The sequence below is a fragment of the Sciurus vulgaris genome (assembly GCF_902686455.1).
Source record: "Sciurus vulgaris genome assembly, chromosome: 11".
Taxonomy (NCBI): domain Eukaryota; kingdom Metazoa; phylum Chordata; class Mammalia; order Rodentia; family Sciuridae; genus Sciurus; species Sciurus vulgaris.
This window is the reverse complement of record NC_136472.1, coordinates 19,952,975-19,980,958: the sequence shown is the minus strand read 5'-3', so window position 1 is coordinate 19,980,958 and position 27,984 is coordinate 19,952,975. Positions and strand designations below refer to the sequence as shown.

Sequence of the window (27,984 nt, the reverse complement as noted above, 5' to 3'; positions counted from 1 at the left end):
GAATGAGGGTTTCAAATTTGTGATGTCTGCACATCAAGTGAGATGATGCACCAAAAGAACAACATGACTGAGTTCATATTGCTAGGATTGACACAGGATCCTCTGAGGCAGAAAATTGTCTTTTTAATCTTCTTAATTTTTTATGTGGGTACTGTAGCCAGGAATATGCTCATTATTGTGACCATCAGGTGCAGTCGGTCTCTTGGGAGCCCCGTGTACTTCTTCCTGTTTTATCTCTCCTTTACTGATTTCTGCTTTTCAACAACTACAGCCCCTAGACTGATTATGGATGCTCTCTCTGTGAAGGAACTCATATCCTACAGTGAGTGCATGACACAGATCTTTGCATTGCACTAATTTGGCTGCATGGAGATCTTTGTCCTCATCCTCATGGCTGTTGATTTCTATGTGGCCATTTTTAAGCCTTTTCATTACCCAAGGATCATGAGGAAGCAGGTCTGTCTCATCTTGATTATTCTTGCCTGGATAGGGTCTTTTATGCATTCCACTGCTCAGGTTATCCTGGCCTTGAGATTGCCCTTCTGTGGACCCAATTTGATTGACCATTACTGCTGTGATCTGCAGCCCTTGTTGAAACTCGCCTACGTGGAAATTTATGTCTTGAACCTGCTGGTGGTGTCTAACAGTGGGGCAATTTGCTCAAACAGCTTCATGATTTTGATGATCTCATACATTGTCATCCTGCATTCACTGAGAAATCACAGTGCAGAAGAGAGGAGAAAAGCCCTATCCACTTGCACGTCTTACATCATTGTAGTGGTCTTGTTCTTTGGTCCCTCTATATTCATATATACATGCCCCCCAACCACCTTCCCCATGGACAAGATGGTGTTGGTGTTTTATACCATTGGAACACCCTTCCTCAACCCACTCATCTACACTCTGAGAAATGCAGAGGTGAAAAATGCCATGAGAAAGCTGTGGTGTGTTAAAACTGCATCAGAAAGCAAGCGATGAATTGAGAGTCCAGTCTCTTATTTATTATGATTTGAATGACAAAACATGATCATTTGTGATAATTGTTACAGTAAAGTGTACTTATGTTTCAGGTGCGGGTTCTGAATTTTTCTACATGACAGTCATTATAAATTCTATAGCATCATCGTTTTGCAGGTAGTTAGGAGGAAATGTCTTTTCTCTCTACACTTTCACTTTTTTCCCCAACCCCTGTGTTTCCAAGACCTGCCTATTTATATACACACTACCCTGACTAGTACCTTATTTCCTTTGAATTTTCTTTGCCTCTGACATCAGACCATTAGTGTCCCTGACATCATTAGTCTAACTCTTTATTTCCTAAATTCATTCCTGCAATTCTGAGCATAAGCTGTAAATGTCAAGTCAGTCTGTACTGTGATTTCCTGACAAGAGAGACAGCTATAGCACAGAGCTCTTGAAATTTATAGTTTACAGAAAGCACACGCAGTTCATTGTGATTTTTATTTCCCTCTTTCACCCATTTTTAGTAATGTGTTGACTGTCTTGAACACACACAGGGCAAAGCAGATAACTCATGGAATCAAGAACTTACATTTAATTTTGTCACTGGTTTTTGTGTCAGAAATTTCATCTGTTTGAATTAGTGTTGTATTTCATAAAAATTATTCTAAACTGTATATTTCTTTTACTTTTGCTTGTTAAATCAAAATACTGTTTTTGTCATCTGTAAAATGTAGTACAACAATGTCTTGAGATGAGTATCATACATGATTACTGTATAGGAGTTTGAGCACCATAACTCTAAATCTAGGATAAATAAAAGTAAAACAATGGGACTGAGTATAAGCTCAACTGGTAGAGTGCTTGCATGCACAAAACCCTAGGTTCAATCTCCAGCACCAAAAAAAAAAAGCGAAACAATGGATATTGTTGCGGCTAAATAAAAACTATAAATATAGCCAGGACTGATAGTACGTGCCTGTAATTCCAGTGGCTGAGGCAGGATGATTGTGAGTTTAAAGTCAGCTTCAGCAAATGTGAGGCGCTAAGAAACTCAGAGACCCTGTCAATAAATACAAATTAGGGTTGCAGATGGGCTTCAGTGGTCAAGTGCCCCTGCTTCCAATTCCCAATACCTCAAAAAAAAAAAAAAAAATCAAAACAACACAAAAACTACGAATATGACAGTGATCCAGCATATTTTCTCAAATTGAGAAGAAGAAAAGTAGAAACTGATTTAAAAAAAAAAAAGATATGATCTTTTTTGTTTAAACTTGACTATATTGAAAAACTAAATGAAATTACCATGGGCACTGGGAGAATAGAGCACTTGTGTCAAGATAGTGGGGCCAGGGGGACTCCACTATTGCTGAAAGAAGTCACTTTCTCATATTATTTTCCTTTATATTTGATCTCTCTCTCTCTCTCTCTCTCTCTCTCTCTCTCTCTCTCTCTCTCTCTCCCCCCACACACACACACCAGTACTAAAGGGGTCGAATAGCTTTACAAATTACAATTGCCATTGAAATTTTTAGCACATATTGGGGAAAAGAACAGATGAAGAGGTGTACCTCAGAGGCACAGGTCTTAGTTATATCATGAACATTATAAATACACATTGATTTCCCTGTAGGAAATTGCACCCTTTCTTTAGTATCTGTGACTAAATTCCACTTAATTTTTTAATATGGTGTCTCATAACTTAATTAGAAATCTTTACCAGTATTAACCATATCCTTCTGTCAAAAGTTACTTTCAAGTAATCTCATTCACAAAGACACTCACATACTTTATAGACCCAGGAAATGAACTGATTCTGACATAAACTTCTCTAATGTACTCCTTTATTATACTGATCACAAAAAAATAAAAAAAAACTTATGCACATACCCATTACATAGAGGGTTCATAGTGATTTTCATTTTGTAAGAACAAAGCAAGGTCAAAGGATTAGAAGAAATGAAAATACTAAAATGTGGATAAAATGCAGAATTAAAAGTAGGATTATAAAATAAGAAGTAACTCTGTAGGAGAAAAAAAGGTTAAAAGGTTTATGTGGTTCCATATTACATAAATAGGAATGATTTTTTTTGTCCATTTTAAAAGAAAAGTAAAACTGGGAAAATAACATATTTTAAATTTCTGGGACACCATATGTATTCAATGGACACTTTCAATGAGATCAGTCCTTTCACCTAAATCAGAAACCTAATTCTAATTATCCTTTCACTTGGAGAACAAGTGTTGCTGTTTTTATAATTATGTTTCACACAAGTAACATAAAAATTGATATTTCCATGGAGAAGTTAGACATCTACACTCTAAAGTTCAGAGAAAGTACAGTTTTTGAGCTTGCTCTACCAATGCCAGAGGTTCATTAACAAGTTCTCTAAGTTTCCTAAGCCAATGTGATCAATGCTTCTGTCCTACTGTATCCATTAATTCAAACATAGCTGCTAATTGTCTAAAAGCAGGAACCTCTAGGTAGACAATGTGGTGATCAGGGACTGTGTTTATTCTAGCTTCAAGATCCGTGGGTGAACATCATGTAAAATTGCAAGCTCTGAAGTTGGATTACATGAATCCAAATCCTGGGCTAAAATCTTTGTTTGTAAACTGTATACTAAAATCAACCCTATTTTATTGATTTGTCATGAGAGTTAAAAACTATGGTGCACATAAGGAACATAATAAACAATTTAGTGTGGCTATCTGTTTTTTTTGTAAAACAGAGTTTTCAAATATATTAATGAAAGTTGGTATTTTCAGGTATAAACACTATAGGTATTTACTAATCATATTTTTATTTTATTCAGTGAACATAATTTAATATTATAATGGAAATGTAGCAAATAATAATAGTGAAGTGTGGTGTTAATGTGACAATATAAACCTAAGAAAATACTAAGTTCCTTGGTATTTATTTTTTCTTCTGGTACCAGAAATTGAACCCAGGAGTGTTTAACCACTGAGCCATACCTCAGCCCTTTTTATTTTTTATTCCGACACAGAGTCTCACTAAGTCACTGAGGTCCTACCTAAGTTGCTGAGGCTGGCTTTGAACTTGTAACCCTCCTGCCTCAGTCTCTTAAGGCACTGGGGTTACAGACATGTCCACCACACCTGGCAGTATTTCTTAAGCAAAAAAGAAGGGAATCTTTGGTCAGCCTGGCATATACCCTATACATTTTGCACATAAGGTTTGTTTAGTTGATAAAAGTTTTATATACTTATCATATGAAATAGGGTTTGAAATATGTAGACATTTAGAATAACTAATTTGATCTATTTAAATTTGTGTTATAATTAACTGATAATTTTCATTTTTTTATGAAAACAAATTCTACTGTAAGTAATTTTCAAGAATATTACACATTGTTACAAAATACTTACAGTTACACAATGGATGTCAGTAACATGTGCTTCCTATGTAAAGGAAACTTAATCCTCCTTTGACAAACATGTCCACATCTGTCCCTCCCCCTGCCCCTCCCCACCTGGTAACTCCCATGCTACAGCACTGCTTCTGAGTTCCACTCTTGATTTCCACATGTAGATGAGAACTTGCAGTATTTGTCTTTCTACTTTCTTTTCAAAAATTAAACCCACCCTTAGTAACTACAGGCATGATGCTGGACAATGGATGCCTTTAACTTGTGCCTCATATATATCACTTGTTTCTCTTTTGACCAATGCTTCCTGCTCTACACCCCCTGACACACACACCCTAACCAACTGCTGATAACTACAATTCTACTCACAACTTTTGTTGTTACATCACTTTACTTTTTATTATTTTTTAAATTTTATTGTTTTTATACATGATGATAGAATTTAATTTTGTTATAATTATAAAAATATGAAATAAAATTTGCTGAATCTTTTTTTGTTCAAGCATAGGAAAGATGAAAGAGATAGAAAGGCCAGACTATCACTCTGAGAAACAGCTCCTCACCTCCTATATTGTGTTCTCCCCATATTCACCATCCCCACGTCCTCTCGATTCTTTCTTTTTATTGAATTGTGAAAAACAGTAGGGGAGATGGGATTGAAACTCTATTCATGTTGTGATGTTACCAGCACAACTGCAGATCAATGAACTGGATCATTGAATAGTCAACCAACTTTTTTTCTGCCTCCCTTCTTTATATTGTTCAATTGAGGTTCACATTTACTCTTTCACAGCACTGTTGGAAGATAGGAAATTAGAAAAACAAGTTTTCAAATAATGGAGAGAGAAAAGAGGTGTGTGACCTTGTGGGCATATATGTGAAGTAGAAAGTTGAGGGGTGAAGACCAAGGGCTGCAATGACACACTACCTGTATGCAAGCAGTTTCTGTCTAATGGTCACTGAGGAGCATGGACAATTCGTTCAGTAATCCTCAACTGAATAAAGTGGATGACATAGTTCTGAAACGTATTCTGTACATGGACATTGCCAATCAAAAGGAAGGGGAAGTGCATTCACTACAAAGTGAATTCCTTGATTTTTAATTCAAAGCAGAAGTTAACATATAACTCCAAATGGTTGTAAATTACCCAAAGGAAGCACATGTCCTGAATTAACATGGAGGGAGAATTATTTTTCTTCCTGCTCCTTCTCTTCCTCCTCCTTCTCCTTCTCCTTTCTCCTACTGCTCCTCCTCCTTCTTTCTCTTCCTCCCTTTTCTTCTTTTCCTCCTCTTTCTCCTCAACCCTCCTTCTGCTCCTTTTTCTCCTCCTTCCTGTCTTCATCTCAAATGTGAAAAAAGAATAGTACATTAATTCCATCACTCAGGATTCATAGTGATTTATAACATGAATTCATACTCACACTGAACAGTGTAGTTTAGTGTAAATTAGATAATCAATGTACTTCATATTAAACTCTGTAAATGGTGGTGTATAAACAGGTGGATCGCTGCTTCTCCCTTCCAGAAAAGTGCTACTGAAATTGTGTGTCACTCTCACTGGAGTGAGAATAGAATCTCCTGGAAGGAGATTAGCTCCTTGTGGAGAAGTCACATGAAGTGTGAATTGTGTCTGTGTTTCTTCTGGTCCACCTCAATGTGTGCCATACGTGTAAGATGGATTGGTTGAAGGCTGAACAGTCTCATATGCATGAGACAGCTCCTTAGAGATACAAACTTCTGATCTAACTCCAAATATCTATAGTTCTAAGGTTAGGAAACCTATCCCAACAATACCAAACTGCTTATATATTCAGGGATTGGGTTCTAAGCAGATGTTGAGTTTTAAGCAGATGAAACAGCAAGTGCAAATGGGATACATTTATTCCGTGGGAAGAAAATCAAGGATCCCTTCCTTTGTGAAAAAGAAAGAGAATAATGGCAAGTGAGGTCAGAAATATAAAGAGAAAGTCATTTGTGAATTTGTGGCTTGTGCTTTTGAAGGATATCTCTGAATCCTTTAAAGAACAGAGGCTGAGCTAGTAATCAGGAGGATACTGAAATACAATAGAAAAGGGAATGTGATACTAAGGACCAGGTGAAAATCATTGCACATAGTGAGAAAAATTAGACATATATGTGGTTTGCATGATTGAAGGGAATGTAAAATGATATATCCAATAAAGTGTTCTTTTTCTGTTTTTCTTTTTTCTTTTTTTCTTTTTTCTTTTTTTTTTTTTTTTTTTTTTTTTTTGTACTGAGGAACCACCCTAGGCACTCTCAACCATTGAGACATGCTTCCAGCCCTTATTTACATTTTATTTAGAGACACGGTCATGCTGAGTTGCTTAGGGCCTCACCAAGTTGCTAAGGCTGGCATTGAATTTGCCATGCTCCTGCCTCAGCCTCCTTTGAGTTTCTGGGATTACAGGTGTGCACCACCAGGCCTGGATTCCAATAAAGTCTGACTGCTCATCAAGTAAGTAAATATGCACTTAAAACATATCCCAGCAAACCCATTCCTAGCTATTTGTCCAAGAACTACAGTGTATTTATTACTATAGAATTGCACTTTACAATTTAGGCAGCTTTGTGAATAATGAGCAAGAACTTGAGAAGACTCAAATGTCTATCAATAGAAAAAATGAGCAGACTCCAGTATACATACAATGAAATGCACCTCAGGAAGAAAATGGAGAGAACCACTGATATGCACAATACCTGTAATGAATAGCAAAAAACTATTTTGCTGGTTTAAAAAAAATCTTTCCATAAAAGAGTGCATTATTTATGGTTTCATTTATATAAGTTTCTGTAAGAGGCAAAACTAATCTATGGTGTCAAAAACCTGAGCAGAACAGCAATTGCCTATCGGGGTGAGGGAGTGGCAATTGTCTAAGCTTCAACATCTCCTTCCTCTACTCTGATCTCCCTTCTATTTTCATGGAATCCTTCCCCCACCTTTCCTCTTATTGTGCCTTAGCCTTCACATTGGAGAGAAAAGATTCAACTCTTGACTCCGGTTATGGTCTATTTGACTTATGATGTTCTGCATTTCCATCCATTTGCCACCCAATAACATAATTTCATTCTTTTTGTCTGAGTAAAACTTCACTGTGAATATGTACCACATTTTCTTTACTCATTCATCTGCTGATGGACACCTGGGCTGGTTTCATAACTTGGCCATTGTGGATTGCACATCTATAAACATTTGTGTGCCTGTGTCACTACAGGATACTGGTTTTAGTTCTTTTAGATAAACAACAAGGAGTGGGAAAGCCAAATTGATGGTGATTCCACCTTTAAAGGAGTCATTATTCTGCATTTCAAAGTGGTTTTACTCATTTTCAGTCAAATCAATGTATGAATGTACCTTTTCCACCACACTCTTGCATCTGTATTCTTGAGGATTACCATTCTTACTGTAGTGAAATGAAAGCTCAAACTAGTTTTGATTTGGATTTTCCTGATTGCTAAAGACAGTGAACGATTTTTTCATGTATTTGTTTTCTGTTTGTATTTCTTCTTTTGAGAAGAATCAGTTTAGGTCTTTGCTAATTAATTGATAACATTTTTTTCAAAACAGATGTATCAATTTTAGTACATGAACATTAGCAGAGATTCACACTTAAATCAGATAATCTTATTTTTCCAACCTCTCCTTTTACTATTCAGAATCCTATCCAGAATGACACACTAATTTAGTTATTATGTTTTCTTTAACACACCTCAACAGGGACACTTTCTCATATTTCTTTTGTTTGCAATGACTTTGATACTTTTTGGGAATGCAAGTCAAACATTTTGATCTAAAGTCCTCAATAGTTACTTGCCTGTTATTCCTTAGGCCTGGAATTATGAGCTTTTGTGAAGAGGAATATCAAAAAAGTAAAGTTTCATTTTCTTCATGTCACGTCAGTGGGTGTGTGCTATCAGTGTGACCCGCACCAGATGGGAACCTTGCCCACTTGGTGAGGCACCATGATCACCTTCCCCTCTATATCATTCACCATTCCATACTGTCTTGTTTGAAGGAGGTAACAGTGAAAATCCTGTGTGTGGACAGATTTCAGAAACTAGTGAATGAATCTGGAGCAATTTAGTTTGCCTTCTAGCAAGTGGTGAGAACATCAACTTGTTGGTGAGACAGAAGACATCCTGATTCCAGAATAATCAGGCATTGATTTAGAAGCACTTTTCAAATTCTCATTTGAGTAAGTAGCCTCTAAATTACTCAGGAAAGTGGGCAAGTGAACATACTAACCTTGCATAATCTTGCTGAAATTGGTAAAATTGGTATTATTTGTATTTAAACTTATAGAAAATGAATCAGATTAATGTAACAGCCAGTATCTAACAAAGCAGGCCCTTGTTGAAGGATAGGACCTTTAGGGTCTTTTCTAGGAGTACTTTGCAATCCAAAGTGAGAACATGGCTTAAATAAATTATGCTAGATTCATTCTACTTCTTTCCTATTCCTAACCCTCCCTGACATTCTTTGTCCTTTGTCTAACCTACTGACCTTGTCTTCTCCCATACTCCCCTTTACTGTGGTTTACATTCCACATAACAGAAAAAAAAAATTGACTTTTGTTTTTTTGGGATTGGTTTATTTCACTTAGCATGATATTCTGAAAACTGTAGAATAAATCTAACATTTTTTTCTCTGTATACACATGAAATTACCTAAGTAAACTCCCTCATTGTGCCCACCCACCAAATGGTGTCTTAGTTAATAATATATAGTCTATGCTTGTATAATTTTATCAAAATGGATTCTTGTCATGTGTAACTAGGAAGTACCAATAAACTAAAATTAGAAAAAAAAAAAAGAAAAGAAAAATAGGCACAGTATTTCCTAGGCACTAGTAGGTATGGTTGTTGATAGATTGGGTTGTACCATATAAATAGAAATAATATTTTTGATGTTTTAAATGTTTCCATGGGTATTGTGCAATATAGGAATACCTTTACTTCAATAGTAACTATGTATAGAATGGTGTGGAACAGTATGTTTGTATCTATAAAAATCTTTTAATTCTATTATACTAATTTACTCCAAAGTATAGCATACTTATGCTTATAGCATACACACACACAGATACACACTTTCACACACACAGATACACACACACAGTGCCATATGAATGTATTAGGATGCTTACTATCTAAATTTATCTGTTCATACAAACATGGAAGGAAAATAGATATACAGACATAGATGAAGATATTTTAAATTACTTAATGCATAGAAGTAAAAAATATTTTCTTTATCTCTCTTTCCTAAAGAGATCCCATAAATAATATATTTCAAAAATATCCAATGAATCAAGTGAACCTATAGTTAATGGCCGTGTGGTGGTTTATGAAGCACCTAAAGAGCCCTGAGTGTCATACCTCTATACAGACTCACCTCGTATTCAAGCTTCTGGATCTCAGTGCTGTCTAAAATTAGCACGTTCCTCCTGTACACAGCAGAAGACAGTTGTGAAGAATCAGGTAAGGTTTTTCAAATATTATTTATAGTGGCATGATTATAGTGTATTTTCAAATACTACCAAAGTGAGTAGTTTAAAAATAGATCCTCCTCACATGGATGCAGAGAAAGAAGGGTCCCCCCTACAAATATTTTTGTAGTCTTTTAAATAATATTCATTGATACAAGGATGTGTATGTATGCAAGCATATTTTCCTATTAATGAAAATTGTACTGTCCTATGAGAATACTGTGTTGACATCTTGAATTACAATTTACAATGTATTTTAGAAACAATTGTGTATGTATGCTTGATAGTGTTTGCATAAAAGTATCATCCTTGATTTCTCCATTGACATTTTGATGTTTCTTGAAGTTATTTCCTCTGTTTAACAACCATTGAAAGGGTTGCAGTACTGATTTTGTTCACTGCTACTTTCTTGGTTTTGTTTACCAACTCTAAAATGATTCTTTGTGCTCGAGTGGCTGTTTCTATGGAAAAGGAATCATTGGATCATGGAGTGCATGCAGTTGTGAGTCTGCAGGCTTTGCGATCATTTTCTAAGAGCTTGCAAGCACTTGAACTCCCACCAAAGATAGGTGTAATTGATCGTTTCTTACACATTTCTCCATACCTTTTTAAAAAGACAATTATCAAAGTTTTGCTTTATTGATCTATGTGCAAAAGATATCCAACTGGAATTTTAATCTGAATGTATTAAACTGAATGAAATTGAGCATCAGTCCAAATGCTTAATCATTTTAATAAAAATAAAAATCTCTTTGGGAATATATTCTTTGCCCTCCATTAAATTGTGCTGGGGTTTTTAAGACTGAACTGTGTTCAATTTGTACTTGAAGAAATTATGTATTTACATGTCAAAGGTGATATATATATAAACATATTTATATGTATGTGTATACATATATATTTACCATTTTGGCATGTATCTTTTGCTTTAGACTGTGCTTTTTTTTTGGGAATATATTGTATTTAGTAAAAAAATGAGTGTGTTCAGTATTGAATGAATGAAAATAAATATTAATTTGCTTTTTATATATATCTTCTCTTATTTGAAATCAGGATATAGAATACTCAGGATTATACTTACTAAGAATTCCGCTGAAAGTTTAACTTATGAATGAAGTATCCAGAAATTATTTTCTAAACCCCTAGTGCCACTCATAAACTTGAAATTTAGAGGAATATGTTAATTTATGTCATCTGTTCTCCCTCTTTTTCTCCTTATTGGTCTCAGTGTCTGCTTATATCTTATGACAACTTCCTGAAGACTTCAGAAAAAAAAAATTTAAAATGGGTGAAATTTAATGTTGAATATCAAGTATAATTTTAAAAGAAAAAAGTATTTTAAAATAGAGGCTGAAATTAGAATTTAAAAGAACTAGAGAATTCAAGAAGTAACTGTTAAGGAAAAAAAAATAATCAAGAGGTTAAAATGCTCAGTGCTGCTGGACAAGACTGATTGAATTGTCATACCCTGCTAATTTTTAATGTTCATTCTTTCTTTCCTTCCCCTCTTCACACCCGTTCTGTGCTTAGATTCTATTAACCTGTTATGCCCAATCATATTACTTGTAGAACATCTATAAAAACCTGTATTTTGTAGGAAGCCTGCAAAATTGCCCAATTCAACTTTTTATAGCTGTCCTATTATAGGACAAAGGAAGAAATGGGTTAAGGAAGGCAATCTCAAATATTTTAACAATCATCACTGGAGTGCTCAAAATACTATATATTTTAATGGTAGCTCTAGGTTCACATAATGTTAAAGGCTATTGAAGTAAAATGTGTAAGTCTTCTCTAGGTTTGCAATGCACCATCCTAATATTGATAGGTCCTTAGTGAAAACTAATGAAACACATTAAGCTTGTATAGTTCTCTTCAGATACTAAATCCAATAGTCATGTTTATTTTGCTTAAAGAAGCCCTTGCTTTTTATAAGTTTTATATTTCATTATTTTCATAGGCAACTGTAAATGCATTAAATAAATTCTGGAAATTCAATTTTATTCAGAATAAAATGTGAAATGTAAATGAAGCTGGGAGCGGTGGCCCATACCTGTAATCCCAGTGACTCTGGAGGCTGAGACAGAAGATTTGTGAGTTCAAAGGCAGCCTCAACAACAGCCAGGCACTAAGCAACACAGTGAAATGCTGTCTCTAAATAAAACACAAAATAATGTTGGGACTGTGACTCAGTGGTTGAGTGCCCCTGAATTCAATCCCCCATACTCTTCCCACCAGAAAATTGTAAATGATAATCTCTTGGAAAGTTTCAGGTTCATGGCTGAGAATTTATATTTGAAGTACATTAGTATTCATTTTACATTTTTTTCTTTCCCCCTTTGCAGAATGAGGGTTTCTAATTTGTGGTGCCCCCACATCAACTGAGATGATGCAGCGAAGAACACTGTGACTGAGTTCATATTGCTAGGATTGACACAGGACCTTCTGAGGCAGAAAATGGTATTTTTAATCTTAATTTTCTTTGTGGGAACTGTAGTGGGAAAATGCTTGTTATTGTGACCATCAAGTGCAGCTGGGCTCTTGGTAGTCCCATGTACTTCTCCCTGTTTTGTGTGTCCTTGGCTGATTTCTGCTTTTCACCTTCCACAGTCCTTAGATAGATTGTAGATGCTCTCTCTGCAAAGGAAGTCCTATCCTACAATGAGTGCATGACACAGGTCTTTGCACTTTACTTATTTGACTGCATGGAGATCTTTGTCCTCATCCTTGTTGCCACCAATTGCTAGTGACCAGTCATAAGCCTTTGCATTACCAAGGATCATGAGGAGGCAGATATCTCTCATCTTGACTATTCTTGCCTGGATAGGGTCTTTTACGCATTCCACTGCTTGGGTTATCCTGGTCGTGAGATTGCTCTTCTGTGGACCCAATATGATTGACCATTATTTCTGTGATCTGCAGCCCTTGTTAAAACTCACCTTCATGACTATTGTGTGATCAATCTGCTGTTGGTGTCAATAGTTGGGCAATTTGCTCCAGCAGCTTCATGATTTTGATGATCTCATACATTGTCATCCTGCATTAACTGAGAAACAACAGTGCAGAAGGGAGGAAAAAAGGCCTATCCACTTGCACTTCTCACATCATTGTAGTGGTCTGATTCTTTGGTCCCTGTATATTCATATATACACATCTCCCAACCATGTTCCCCATGGCCAAGCTGGTGGCAGTATTTTATACCATTGGAATGCCTTTTCTCTTCCACTCATCTACACATTGAGGAAAACAGGTGAAAAATGCCATGAGAAAGCTGTGTCATGTTAAATCTGAATCGTAAAGCAAGGGATGAATTGAGATCTAAGTCTTATACTTATTCAGTTGTGCTTTGATGAATAAGTACAGATATTGAGTATGTTCATCTTTCAATATTATGAATGTATTTTACTATCACTGCGTATGTCTGTGGTTCTTAATTTTTTTAGTTAATTGAACATATTAATTCTAAGTCATGTCAGAGATAGAGTATTCAGATAATATTTTTCCAAGACTTTTTAGAGTCTTTTGTCTTTTTATTTTCCACCATTGTGACTACTGCTTTGAACTGTAATATAACATTTGATTTCCTTACTGATGAGTCCTGACCTTTAGATAGGAGCTTCCCTGAAATCTCAATTCTGAATCGTAGTTCTCCTGAGAGCTCAGTTCTGGTGTTTCTGCCTGTGAGCTATATCTCACAACACGGTCTGAATATGGATTTGGTAAAAAGGAAAATATTTATCAAATCCCAACTGTTCAAACTTGTGAGAATCCACCAATAATGTACAGTTCTTGATATTTAATTTTCTCTATAATGGATTTCCAACAAATGTTCCTCGTGAACCTTTTAGGGCCAAGGAATGGATTCAGTGTATCAGGACTTCATGTTTCGTTTCATCACTCATTTATGTTTTAAAAATCATGCTCTTTTAAATCATATTTTACTCATTATATTCTACAAATCTAAATTTGTTTTTCTTTATTGATTCCTTTGGCTATTTAGATCAATGACACACTATTTATGAGATTCGTAAATGCACTAGTGAAAAATCTTGAGATATTCAGCTCCTTAAGTAATTAGAGCATTGAAGTTATAATCACAAAACCGTGTAACTCAAGAAATAGGAAAGTAAAATAATAGATGTTGCAAACTAATCTGAAAGTTTTTTTTTAAGTATACTGAAGATGTGGCATATTTTCAGACTGAAGGGCAAAAATGTAGAACCTGGTGTGAAGATAAAATAATATGATCTGTGTTATTAGAATTTGCTAATGTCATTGAAACAAGTGAAGTGATCACAGGTATCCAGAAGACCCTCATAATGCTTGTCTCTTCAATGAGATTAGGGAGAGCACACAACTGCTCTACGATTGAACTCAGGGGTGCTTTACCACTGAGTTACATCCCCAGCTCTCTTTATTTTTTTTTCTTTTGAGACAGGGTCTCACTAAATTGACTAATTGGCTGAGGCTGGCTTTGAACTTATGATCCTCCTACTTGGGACTCCCAAGCCACTGAAATTATAAGCATGCTATTTAAAAAGTGTTTGCATAGATTATGCACAAATTAGAATTGTTAATGGAATTTTCATGCCCAAAATGTGAACAGCAAATTAACAGCTACATGTTAGTTTTGCAAGCCTTGGGTTGTATCATGAAGAGTCAAAATTCCTAAGTTTCGGTGTGCACCCCAATTTCAGTAACTGTTAATTAGATTCCATCCCTTTTTTAATATATTTCTTCACTAGCCAGGCACAGAGGTGCACGCCTGTAATCCCTGCAACTTGAGAAACTGAGTCAGGAGGATTTCAACTTAGATGCCAAATTCAGCATTATTAAATGGGAAAATATGGCCAATTCTGACCATATCTACCTGAATATCAATGTGAACTCATTATATTACTTTGGATTTTAAGCTCCTCAACCTGAGGCTACATCACTCAGCCAACAGAAATGTATTCTAGGTCTTTCTAGTATTCCTTGCTTTTTGATTTTATCTGGTATAGAAAAATATGGGAAATTTTAAAAACCATGGAATGGGGTGATCATTAGCGCAGATTTTGTTACTGAATTTACTAAGCAGGCAAGCTGAGCAAGCCGCTTAAGTTCTATGAGCTTCACTTTTCTATCCTGAACAACTGTGGATTTCTACATCATGGGATGTGTATGCAACTTGAAACTACAATTTATGCAAAGTGACAAACAACATATTATACATAAGAGCAGTCAATAAATATTTGGTGAAATAAAATTATTTTAACACAAATGGTTTTGTCATGAGGTATTGTTTACTCATATGACCTAGCAAAACAAGTGGAAATTAATTTGAAAATTATTTTGCAATCCATGTTCAATGTAATTCTTAATCCTCAGAATATTTGTTATAAATCCATTATCAGTAACAGGGGATGTGTAGAGGCCACTGCTTGGAACCTGTGATTTCAGAATTCATCACTGACTTCCCTAGCTTGTACTTGCAAATAAATTACAAGACCTAGAAAACGTGTCTTCTGCTGCAAGATGAGACAATATAGGACACTTGGTAAGAACAGAGTCGAGCCCTGATTACTCACTTCCATTTTTACTAATATCACTTTTTTTTTCTCATCTCCCTTCTCTACTCCCTGCTTCCCTATGAATGATGATTTTTATCTTTTCCCTGGAACTTTGTTCAGCCTTGAGTACTTAACAGAATAAAACCCTTGTTTTTATTTGAGTAATTATTGTGAGGAAGATTTGCTTTCTATTCTTGTAGTCAAAGTACAAAACCAACTCTAGTGCACTGCAATTAAGATGCTGACAGGGTAGCAAAGTAGGCAAAGACTTGTAGGTAATACTCTTCTAGATACTAATGCCTTACATTATTCTGTCTTAAAATATCCCCCCTGGAATATAGAAAGGGCTCCCCCCCCCCAGTTTCCTATGAAAAGGCCACTATCAAAACAGGAGGAGCACACCTGACATTAATTCAGAGAATCCTCTAACAGGTGAGTGAGAGACTATTTCCAGCTTTGTGAACAAAGAGTCATCATTACAGAATATCCAGTGTAAATTTGAAATTTAATTCTATAGGTCTCCTGACTATACTGTTGACACATACTCTGGGAAAAGAAGAATTTTGTTTTTAAAGAACCATCTAAGCGACTTCTTTTAGATTAATGTTAATATAGAAAATAGATGAATTAAAAACAAGTTTAAGGAGAAAAATGATCTTTTGAGCTCAACTTATAATTTATAAACACTAGGCATGTGAAAACCATCATTATGTGGGGAAAAGGGGATGACTTAATTAAAATGTACCATGATTTCTAAAAGTGGAAGAATGAAAAAAAAAGTCTGTCAAGGTGCTTAAATCAGGTTTCTGAGCAGAATATGTCCTGAATAGGTGAGTGGGTACTAGAAAATGAGACTTCTTGCCTAGTCAGAACTGAGAGAAATGGGCATAATGACTCTGACAAGCTACTGAAGAATGCCAGCTTGTCCATCTCTGAGTGACAATCTTGAATGCACATTGTTTATCAGTCAAGAATTACTATTCTTTGCTTGTTTCCTAAATGGTATTACAAGAACACAACTTGTAGTTGACACATTTCTGAGACTTATAAGTTGAATCATTATTGCTCAGAGTAAACATGATGATGATTTATAGACTAAACACTATAATGAAGGTAAAAGATGATAGATGATAGATAGATGATAGATAGATAGATAGATAGATAGATAGATAGATAGATAGATAGATAAATAGATAAAGCATGTGAGGAAGTATCTGAAAATATTTTGGATAAAAAGCCTACCCTTTTCCTCAGTATTTGCTCTTGTCCAGATTTCTTCTGTGTGTTGTCCCATCTACCCTTGTTCATGCACAGTGCTTCTGCACTGTCTATGACATTTCCAAAGAGGAATAACTGTATATTGATGTGAATATATTTGGGGCAGCCAGACACACTAGTGCAAGGGCAATGGCACTAAATTTTATTAGCTCTTGGCCAGTGAGCAGGAATCATGGTATTCAGTTTCATAAAGTAAGGAGCACAAGGAGGTTATGGGGGATAAAATATGTGAGTAAATGTCAGTTTTCCCACAAAGAATGGGAAATTTTGAATAGAAATAAAGTAAGTGTAGAGATTTTCCAGATATATAGGCTGAATCAGAGAAGTTGGGTAGTTTGAGAGAGAGGCCAGAAGGAGCAGCAGAGGCCCTGGCTGTGGTCTCCCTCTGTAGCAGGAATCACAGGAGACCCCTGACACTGCCTCCCTCCCTCCTCCATCCTCCACACAATGCTGCCTCCCTTGCTTTCAGCACTTCTGGTGCCAACCATGGCAACAGGTTATCTGCTTATTAATGTCATTGTGAGAAAATTTTGCATTCAAAATTTGGTCATTTCTATCTGAAGATTTGAGGTGAGTACATTACTTCTTAGGTGATTTATTTTTTGATGCTTGTTTTTGATGATACCAGGGACTGAAGGCAGGAGCAGTCTACATCTGAATTACATCCAAATTTTTTTTTAATAAAATCTTGACAGAGTGTCTCCCTAAGTTGCCAAACTGGCCTCACACTTGCAATCTTCCTGTCTCAGCCTCCCCAGTAGCTGGGATTAAAGGTGTGCACCACTGTGCCAGGCATTAAGGACGTGCCTATCACTAGTCACATTTTGTCTCCAAACCATTATGTGTATATACACACATACACACATGAAAGTATGAATTAATCAGGAGGACTTGTTTAACCTCTTCCTTTATCCTTAATGGGAAAATATTCATGAGAAACAAGACAAACAAAAACAACACAAACACTTTAAAAAGATCATTTTGTGAGTTTTACATCCCCAATGTCCTACATTTCAACTTGATGATTTGCAAAGTTCAAAATCTTCTGCTTCGGGTTGTAGAGTTAATTTACAAAGTTATTTAAAATCTATCTATCTTAGGATTTTGTTTTACTTTCTTCCTGGCTTTATGAATTATGAGCATGTTTATGTCTCTGCATACAAGATAGATAGAAAGCCGCAGTGGATTCATGATGTCAATGTGTTTTGTAATGCGAGCAGTACTACAACACTGACAAATACTGTTGCAATTCAGAAGTGGTAAAGAGTGGTTAATTCAAAACCATTTAGAGGATACCTACATTGTACAGGTGTTGGTTTGAAACATGGATAATAATATGCTGATAACACCTATTCTATTTTCCCGATACTCTTATTCTAGGAAGGATGCTTGTGTGGTAAGCAGTAATATGTGATGTTATTTTACAAGCTATAAAGAAAGCTTTTAGAGAACAGAAATAAGAATTTCCTTCATAATAATATAATTATTAAAGGCTGCCTTGGAGATCTTTCTCAGAATATAAATCCTGGGAAGTAGTAGGGAGTAGGAAGGATAGTAGAGTGAAACAAACATTATTACCTCATATATGCTACATGACCAATGTGATGCTACAATATGTATAATCAGAGAAATAAAAGATTACACTTCAGGGTTTCAAGATGGTGGCATAGAAGGTGGCTGCATTTCATGTTGCTCCAGGACTCAGGATTCAAAAGAAGACATATTGAGACACTTGGGACCAACTCAAAGCAGCCGGGTGACTCTCACCCGTTGGGAAGGCGTCCTGGATGGGACGGTGATCCTGGAACGCAGGGAACTTTGTGAAGTAGAGCTGCCGGCGAGATGCCCCTTCCCCCGCTGGAGCAGTGAACTCGGACAACTGGGAGCGTCGTAAAGGAGGCCGCTCAGCACAGCGCTGGGACCCGGAGCAACCACTGGGGCTCCGGCGGCTGCCCAGGGGAGGAGTGGCGAGGAGAGCTGTGTGGACTCAGGACACCGGGGCCTGCCCTGGGGAGGAGGAGGAGGAGCATGGCCACTTGGACTCGGAGTGACTGCGCCAGAGCTACAGGCAGTTGCCAGAGGAGAAGCTGCGCGGCGAGCAGTTTGGACTCAGAACGACTGCTTCTGGACACCGGCACCAGCCCTGAGGACAACGAGGGGGAGGAGTGCGGCCGCTTGGATTCAGAGTGACTGCACCAGAGCTACAGGCGGTTGCCAGAGGAGGGGCTGCGTGGTGAGCTGTTTGGACTCAGACCACTTCTGAACCCCGGGGCCTGCCCGGAGGAGTAGGAGGAGGAGGAGGAGGAGGAGGAGCGAGGCGGGCGGGTCATGTGGACTCGCAATGACTGCTTTAGCGCTCCAGGCGGCTGCTCAGAGGAGAAGGCGAGTGGTGAGTTGTTTGGACTTAAAGTGACACCTCCTGAACACAGGGGGGGCTGCCTGGAGGAGAAGTGTGGTGGGTCGCTTGGTCTTGAGTGGCCGCACCAGAGCTCCGGGCGGTTGCCCAGAGGACCCGTGCAGTGGGTTTCGTGGATTCAGAGCCACTCAGAGCGACTGCTCCTGAACAGCCGGGGGGTTATCTGGAGAAGGAGGAGGAACGGGGAGGGTCACTTCGATTCGGAGTGATTGATTGCCCAGGGCTACGGGTGGTTGGTGGGAGGAGGAGGCACGCAGTGAGTTTCTTTTTCCTCCTAGTGACCGCACCGGAATACTGGGCAGCTGTCTGGAGGAAGAGGTGTGTGGCGGGTCTCTGGAACTCAGAGCGATCGTACGAGGCCCCAGGTGGCTGCTCAGAGGAGGGGCCGCATAGCCAGGCGATTAGGTGCAGAGCAGGGTCCCAGGATCTAGGAGGCTTCTTGGTGGAAGAGCCACACAGAGAAAGGCTTAGGGCAGAGCGAAGGTTCCAGGACTGCGGGCAGATTCTCTGAGGAGGGGCGGCCTAAGGAGATTCATCTGCGAAGGGTGAGGCTCCCAGGCCCAGGAGGTAGGGCCGGGTCCCTGGGAACTTTGCAGAGGAAGGCAGCCCAGCCCAGGCGGTAGCTGTAAATTGAGGGGAACCTCTAGGAGGGAACTGATCAGTGACACCTACCCACCGGGTGAGTCTTCCCTGCCGGGTGAGGTTTCCCCACAAGGACAGTAAAACCAGAGACACAGGCCCAAACAGGCCTTGCCTCAGCCCGCAGCCTAGGTCCCCTTTGGATGACCATTGGTCAACAAGTGGAGGCACCTCTGCCCACTAGCAGGAATTATACCCCACCTGAAGGCCACCACTCCTAGAGAGGCAGCTTCCTTGTGGAGCACCGCATTATCAACTTCCTCCAAGACTTCAGCCTACTGAAGGCTAAGGGGTGATATATATATAGAAATCTTCAGGGACATTGTAAGTCAATAGAGGAAATCTGCAATATCTCAGCAGTCCACTGATACCTGAACAATATGAGAAAACAAGGAAAGAAAATGCTGCAAACAAATCTAGATGTTACATCAATAAAACTCAATGACAGCATGGCAGAAGAAATGAAAGGAAAGGAGTTCAGAATGTACATAATTAAAATGATCAGAGAAGCAAACGATGAGATGAAGAGCAAATGCATGCACTGAATGATGAGATGAAAGTGCAAATGCAAGCATTGAATGATCGCACCAATCGACAATTAAAAGAGCAAATACAGGAAGCAAAAGATCATTTCAATAAAGAGTTAGAGATGTTGAAAAAAAAAACAAACAGAAATCCTTGACATGAAGGAAACAATAAACCAAATTAAGAACTCCATAGAAAGCATATCCAATAGGATAGAACACCTGGAAGACAGAACCTCAGACACTGAAGACAAAATATTTAACCTTGAAAACAAAGTTGAACAAACACAGAAGATGGTAAGAAATCATGAACAGAATCTCCAAGAACTATGGGATACCATGAAAAGGCCAAATTTAAGAATTATTGGGATTGATGAAGGCCTAGAGAAACAAGCCAAAGGAATGAACAATCTAGTCAATGAAATAATATCAGAAAATTTCCCAAATCTGAAGAATGAAATGGAAAATCAAGTTCAAGAGGCTTATAGGACTCCAAATACACAAAATTACAACAGACACAAACCAAGGCACATTATAATGAAAATAGCTAACATACAAAATAAAGACAGAATTTTAAAGGCTGTGAGAGAAAAGAACCAAATTACATTCAGGGGGAAACCAATACGGATATCAGCAGATTTTTCAATCCAGACCCTAAAAGCTAGAAGGGCCTGGAACAACATTTTTCAAGCCCTGAAAGAAAATGGATGCCAACCAAGAATCTTATACCCAGCAAAACTTACCTTCAAATTTGACGATGAAATAAAATATTTCCATGATAAACAAAAGATAAAAGAATTTACAAAAAGAAAGCCAGAATTACAGAACATTCTCAGCAAAATATTCCATGAGGAAGAGATGAAAAACAAAGAAGCAAATCAGCAAAGGGAGGAATTATCCTAAAGCAATTGTCAAATAAATGAGGAAACAAGTTGTGTCAAACAAATAAAGGAATAAAATTTAAAAAATGAATGAAACAACCGGGAAACCAAATCATATCTCTATAATAACCCTTAATGTTAATGGCCTTAATTCATCAATCAAAAGACATAGACTGGCAGATTGGATTAAAAAGAATGATCCAACAATATGTTGCCTGTAAGAGACTCACCTTATAGAAAAAGATACCCATAGACTAAAGGTGAAAGGATGGGGAAAAACATACCATGCACATGGACTCAGCAAAAAAGCTGGAGTATCCATCCTCATTTCCGATAATGTGGACTTCAAGTCAAAACTAGTCAGAAGGGATAAAGAAGGTCATTTCATACTGCTTAAGGGAAGCATAAATTAGCAAGATATAACAATCATAGACATCTATGCCCCAAACAGTGGCTCATCCATGCATGTCACACAAATCCTTCTCAATTTCAGAAACCAAATAGACCATAACACAATAATACTAGGTGATTTTAACACGCCTCTCTCACCACTGGACAGATCTTCCAAACAAAAATTGAACAAAGAAACCATAGATCTCAATAACACAATCAATAATTTAGACTTAACAGACATTTATAGAATATACCATCCAACCAAGAGCGAATACACTTTCTTCTCAGCAGCACATGGATCCTTCTCTAAAATAGATCATATATTTTGCCACAAAGCTAATGTTAGCAAATACAAGAAGATAGAGACACTACCATGTATTCTATCAGATCATAATGGATTGAAGTTAGAAATAAATGAAAGAGTAAAACACAGAAACTATTCCAATATCTGGAGATTAAACAAGATGCTATTATATGATGAATGGATAACAGAAGATATTAGGAAGGAAATTAAAAAATTCTTAGAAGTAAATGAGAACAGAGAAACATCATATCAAAATCTCTGGGACACTATGAAAGCAGTACTTAGAGGGAAATTTATTTCATGGAGCGCATTTAATAAAAGAAGTAAAACTCAACAAATAAACAACCTAACACTACAGCTCAAAGCCCTAGAAAAAGAAGAACAGAACAGCACCAAAAGTAGTAGAAGACAGGAAATAGTTAAATTCAGAGCTGAAATCAATGAAATTGAAACAAAAGAAACAATACAAAAAATTGACAAAATAAATAGTTGGTTCTTCGAAAAAATAAACAAAATTGATAAACCTTTAGCCACACTAACAAAGAGAAGACGAGAGAAAACCCAAATCACTAAAATTCGGAATGAACAAGGAAATATCACAACAGACAGCATTGAAATACAAAACATAATTAGAAGCTATTTTGAAAATCTATACTCCAACAAAATAGAAAATTTTGAAGACATCAACAGGTTTCTAGAGACATATGAATTGCCTAAACTGAACGAGGAGGACATACACAATTTAAATAGACCAATTTCAAGTACTGAAATAGAAGAAGTCATCAAAAGCCTACCAACAAAGAAAAGTCCGGGACCAGATGGGTTCTCAGCCGAGTTCTACAAAACCTTTAAAGAAGAGCTCATTCCAATACTTCTCAAAGTATTCCATAAAATAGAAGAGGAGGGAACCCTCCCAAACTCATTCTATGAAGCCAATATAACCCTGATACCTAAACAAGACAGAGACTCATCAAGGAAAGAAAATTTCAGACCAATATCATTAATGAACATCGACGCAAAAATTCTCAACCAAATTTTAGCAAAGCACATACAAAAACATATTAAAAAGATAGTGCGTCCTGATCAAATGGGTTTCATCCCAGGGATGCAAGGTTGGTTCAACATCAGGAAATCCATAAATGTAATTCACCATATCAATAGAATTAAAGTCAAGAATCACATGATTTTTCAATAGATGCAGAAAAAGCATTTGATAAAATATAGCACCCCTTCATGCTCAAAACCCTAGAAAAAATAGGGATAGTGAGAACATTCCTTAACATTGCAAAGGCCATTTATGCTATGCCCATGGCTAATATCATTCTAAATGGTGAAAAACTGAAAGCATTCCCCCTAAAAACTGGAACAAGGCAGGGATGCCTTCTTTCACCACTTCTATTCAACATCGTTTTTGAGACTCTGGCCAGAGTAATTAGACAAACCAAAGAAATTAAAGGGATACGAATTGGAAAAGAAGAACTCAAACTTCCCTGTTCGCTGATGACATGATTATATATTTAGAGGAACGTGGAAATTCCACCAGAAAACTCTTAGAACTCATAAGTGAATTCAGTAAATTAGCAGGTTACAAGATCAATGCTCATAAATCCAATGCATTTTTATACCTAAGTGATGAATCTTCAGAAAGAGAAATTAGGAAAACTACCCCATTCACAATAGCCTCGAAAAAAATAAAATACTTGGGAATCAATCTCACAAAAGAGGTGAAAGACCTCTACAATGAGAACTACAGAGCACTAAAGAAAGAAATTAAAGAAAACCTTAGAAGATGGAAAGATCTTCCATGTTCTTGGATAGGAAGAAGTAATATTGTCAAAATGTCCATACTACCTAAAGTGCTATACAAATTCAATGCAATTCCAATTTAAATTCCAATGACGTACCTTACAGAAATAGAGCAAGCAATTATGAAATTCATCTGGAAGAATAAGAAACCCAGAATAGCTAAAGCAATCCTTAGCAGGAAGAGTGAAACAGGGGGTATTGCAATACCAGATCTTCAACTCCACTACAAAGCAATAGTAACAAAAACGTCATGGTATTGGTACCAAAATAGAAAGGTAGATCAATGGTACAGAATAGAGAACACGGACACAAACCCAAATAAATACAATTTTCTCATACTAGACAAAGGGGCCAAAAATATGCAATGGAGAAAAGATAGCCTCTTCAACAAATGGTGCTGGGAGAATTGGAAATCCATATGCAACAGAATGAAACTAAACCCATATCTCTCACCATGCACAAAACTAAACTCAAAATGGATTAAGGACCTTGGAATCAGACCAGAGACCCTGCAGATTATAGAAGAAAAAGTAGGTCCAAATCTTCACCTTGTTGGTCTAGGATCAGACTTCCTTAACAGGACTCCCATAGCATAAGAAATAAAAGCTAGAATCAACCACTAGGATAGATTCAAACTAAAAAGCTTTCTCTCAGCAATGGAAACTATCAGCAATGCGAAGAAAGAGCCTACAGAGTGGGAGAATATCTTTGCCAATCATACTTCAGATAGAGCACTAATCTCCAGAATCTATAAGGAACTCAAAAAACTCTACTCCAAGAATTCAAATAATCCAGTCGACAAATGGGCTAAGGAAATGAATAGACACTTCACAGAAGAAGATCTAGAAGCAATCAACAAACATATGGAAAAATGTTCAACATCTCTAGTAATAGAGAAATGCAAATCAAAACCACCCTAAGATTCCATCTCACCCCAATTAGAATGGTGATTATCAAGAATACCAGCAACAACAGGTGTTGGCGAGGATGTGGGGAGAAAGGTACACTCATACATTGCTGGTGGAGCTGCAAATTAGTGCAGCCACTCTGGAAAGCAGTGTGGAGATTCCTTAGAAAACTTGGAATGGACCCTCCATTTGACCCAGCTATCCCACTCCTTGGCCTATCCCCAAAGGACTTAAAATCAGCATAGTACAGAGATACAGCCACATCAATGTTCATAGCTGCTCAATTCACAATAGCCAGGCTGTGGAAGCAACCTAGATGCCCTTCAATTGATGAGTGGATAAAGAAACTGTGGTATATATATACAATGGAATATTACTCAGCCATAAAGAATGATAAAATTATGGCATTTGCAGGCAAATGGATGAAATTGGAGAATATCATGCTAAGTGAGATAAGCCAATCTCAAAAAGCCAAAGGATGAATGATATCGCTAATAAGTGGAGGATGACACATAATGTGGGGGAGGGAAGGGTTAGTGTTAGGGTTAGAGTTAGGGTTAGGGAGGGGGGCAAGTATGGAGGAAGGAAGTACTGTATAGAGGGTAAAGAGGGGTGGGAGCAGTGGGGGGAAGGGAAAAAGTAACAGAATGTATCAAACAACATTACTCTATGTAAATTTATGATTACACAAATGGTATGCCTTTATGCCATCTACAAGAAGAGTAACAACATGTATCCCATTTGTTTACAATAAAAAAAAGATTACACTTCATTTACATATGATCTATCAAAATGTAGACATGCATTCTACTGTCATGTACAACAAATTAAAACAAATTTTAAAAATTAAAAACAAACAAAAAAAGAATGCAAGTCCTGCAGTTAACCAGATGGAAATTGAAAGGCACTCCTAGAAAGGAGAAACCAACATCAGCTTGGATACCCTACACTCTGTGTTTTTAACATTTGGATCCTTAGTTTCCCCATCACAGAGAACCCATGGGATGTGAATATCAACCTTCAGTATGCTTCCAAAGCAGCTGAACTTAACGTGATGAAAATGTAGTTCAGTAAATAATTGGTGATTTGAGAACTATGTTCTCTATTTTCTCAACTGCAGGTTATTGTAGATTACAATATAAGTTCTATTTCAGTGTAAAATAAATCCTTGAAATATACTTGGGGGCACAGGAAATGGTTTTCAAAGATATAAAGGAATACGTGAGGAATGTATTATGGTTTATCTATAACATAACAGGATTGAAATAGGCTTTGGGGCTACAGATGTTGCTAACAACTAAATATTATTCTGATGTTATTGATTACATATTTGAAAAGGACCAAAAATCATTAAAAAGTTAAATAAATCATATGCATTTATGATGCATAATTTATTTTAAATCATATGTGCAAGAGTAAAAAGAAATAAGCTTTCCCTAATAATAGTGATGCTAATGGGACTGATGCTATATATATATATATATGTAATGAAGAATTCCCATTTCATCTTTCTGTATACCTATAAAACACCAATTTAAAAAAAAAAAATATATATATATATATAGATATAGAGGTGATATCTGATAGAGGTGGCTAAATCTTGGAGACATAGGCATCACTTTCACTTTGTCTTACTACCAAAGCCTACTTAGTACTCAAGTGTCAATATTTGCCATAAATCCTTTTGTAAATTGATAAAGGAGAAAATGAGCTTATTGCAATGATTATGGTATTGGGACTCAGGTCCACTGTAGTTAAAATCCTTGATCAAGAGAATATATTAAGAAGGGTTTTGTTTCGTTTTGTTTTTCCTGTCAAAATGAATTCATCAAATACTTTCCTAAGAGTGCTTTTGATTTGGAGAAAATTGTATTAAAGTCTATTGAAATTAAGAGTCACCAAGAGAGAAAAAATATGCAGAAGCAAAATTTTGTGTCAATTTAGTTCATCATAGTATCTGTTTTGATCAACTCACAACTTTCAAAATAACTTATTGGTGTTATGAATGAGATATGGGGAAGACAATAGATTAAGTGCTTCTTCTGTATTTTATTTAAATACACAACATTTCAGCTTATGTCTTTACAGAATTTCCCTTCAAACATCATCTTGACTAGAAAGTTCATGATAAGATTTTTTTTTCCAAATTTGGAAAAGAAATCTTTGTTAAAAGAAGTGTATGTACATATTTCAATATCCTGCAGTAAATTTCACTTTTCTGTATATATATACAGCACCAATTTAAAACAATAAATAAATAGAAAGATGATGAATAGAGTGGAGGAGTGGGAAGTGGGGAGGGAGGAGAGGGGGAAGGAAAAGTACCTAGGACTGAAATGGACCAAATTACACTACATGCATGTGGGATAATGTCAAAGTGAGCTCCACTATTATGCACAACTATAATGTACAAGTGAAAATTTCTTCTTAAATTGACTTTTAAATGGTGGATAATCATTGAGTATGACAGGGATGGAAAGAAATTGATTGAAATTAGTTACTGATTATTGTGTCTCTTTCTAAACCACATCCCCTGTCATTTCTTCTTTTCTGGTGTGCTGCAGAAATGTGAGGTTTGGAACATTAAGATCCTTATCTGGTCCTAACCGAATGACTGGTAGTAACCATCACACATAACCCATTCATATCTAAATTAAGTTAAAAACCTGAACCATGAGAACATTTCAAAATCAAGTAGAATAATGTGCACCCTTTATGTTAGAAATGTCTTTTGGGACTCTGAGGGCTCTAACGTTACTTAGAAGAAATGGGAGAAATAAAAATATAATTGGAATCTTTGAGTTGTAACAAACCATGGAAAAGCATTCATTTCAGTTCCTTCTATATGTTAAATGCCAAATATTTTAAAGATACTTGAAGGCTGAACAGAATCATTTTCAAGCTGGCATATATTTTGGGAAATATGCAGAGAAGTAGAAATATTATGTAGCTATAAATCACACATTTTTGTAAATAAGTTTAATAAGAATCGAATCTATCATACATAAACCCACTTAAGTAATTATATGGGTTTGAGGATACTATGTGAATTTACGTTTTTATCATGAACTCCAATGACAATAAAACATGTCCTAAATGCTGTGTGTTACACCATGCAAGCATACTGCTGTGATATTGGGGGGGGGTGCTACTGGGGATTAAACTCAGGGGCACTCAACCACTGAGTCACATCATCAGTCCTATTTTATTTAGAGAGAGGGTCTCACTGAGTTGCTTATCACTGAGTTGCTTATCACCTTTCTGTTGCTGGGGCTGGCTTCGAATCAAAATTCTCTTGCCTCAGCCTCCAGGGCTGCTGGGATTACAGGTGTGCACCACCCTACCAGGCCTGCCAAGTTTTTGAGATGGAAAAAATAAAGTAAATATCAATGTGGTGAAACATATAAGGAGTAAAATCATTCAGAA

The 27,984-nt window shown here is 36.8% G+C and overlaps 1 protein-coding gene across 1 annotated transcript in view; it reads left to right on the top strand.

Annotated features, from left to right (window-relative positions):
* The window catches only part of LOC306639724 (uncharacterized protein), a gene marked incomplete at both ends in the record, with an annotated part of 34,124 nt that extends 33,146 nt beyond the window's left edge, over positions 1-978 (top strand). The window contains 2 exon segments of the mRNA XM_079103492.1: positions 8-354; positions 358-978. Coding sequence (XP_078959618.1) covers positions 8-354; positions 358-978 — 968 coding nt within the window.
* Positions 979-27,984: the final 27,006 nt, after the last annotated feature.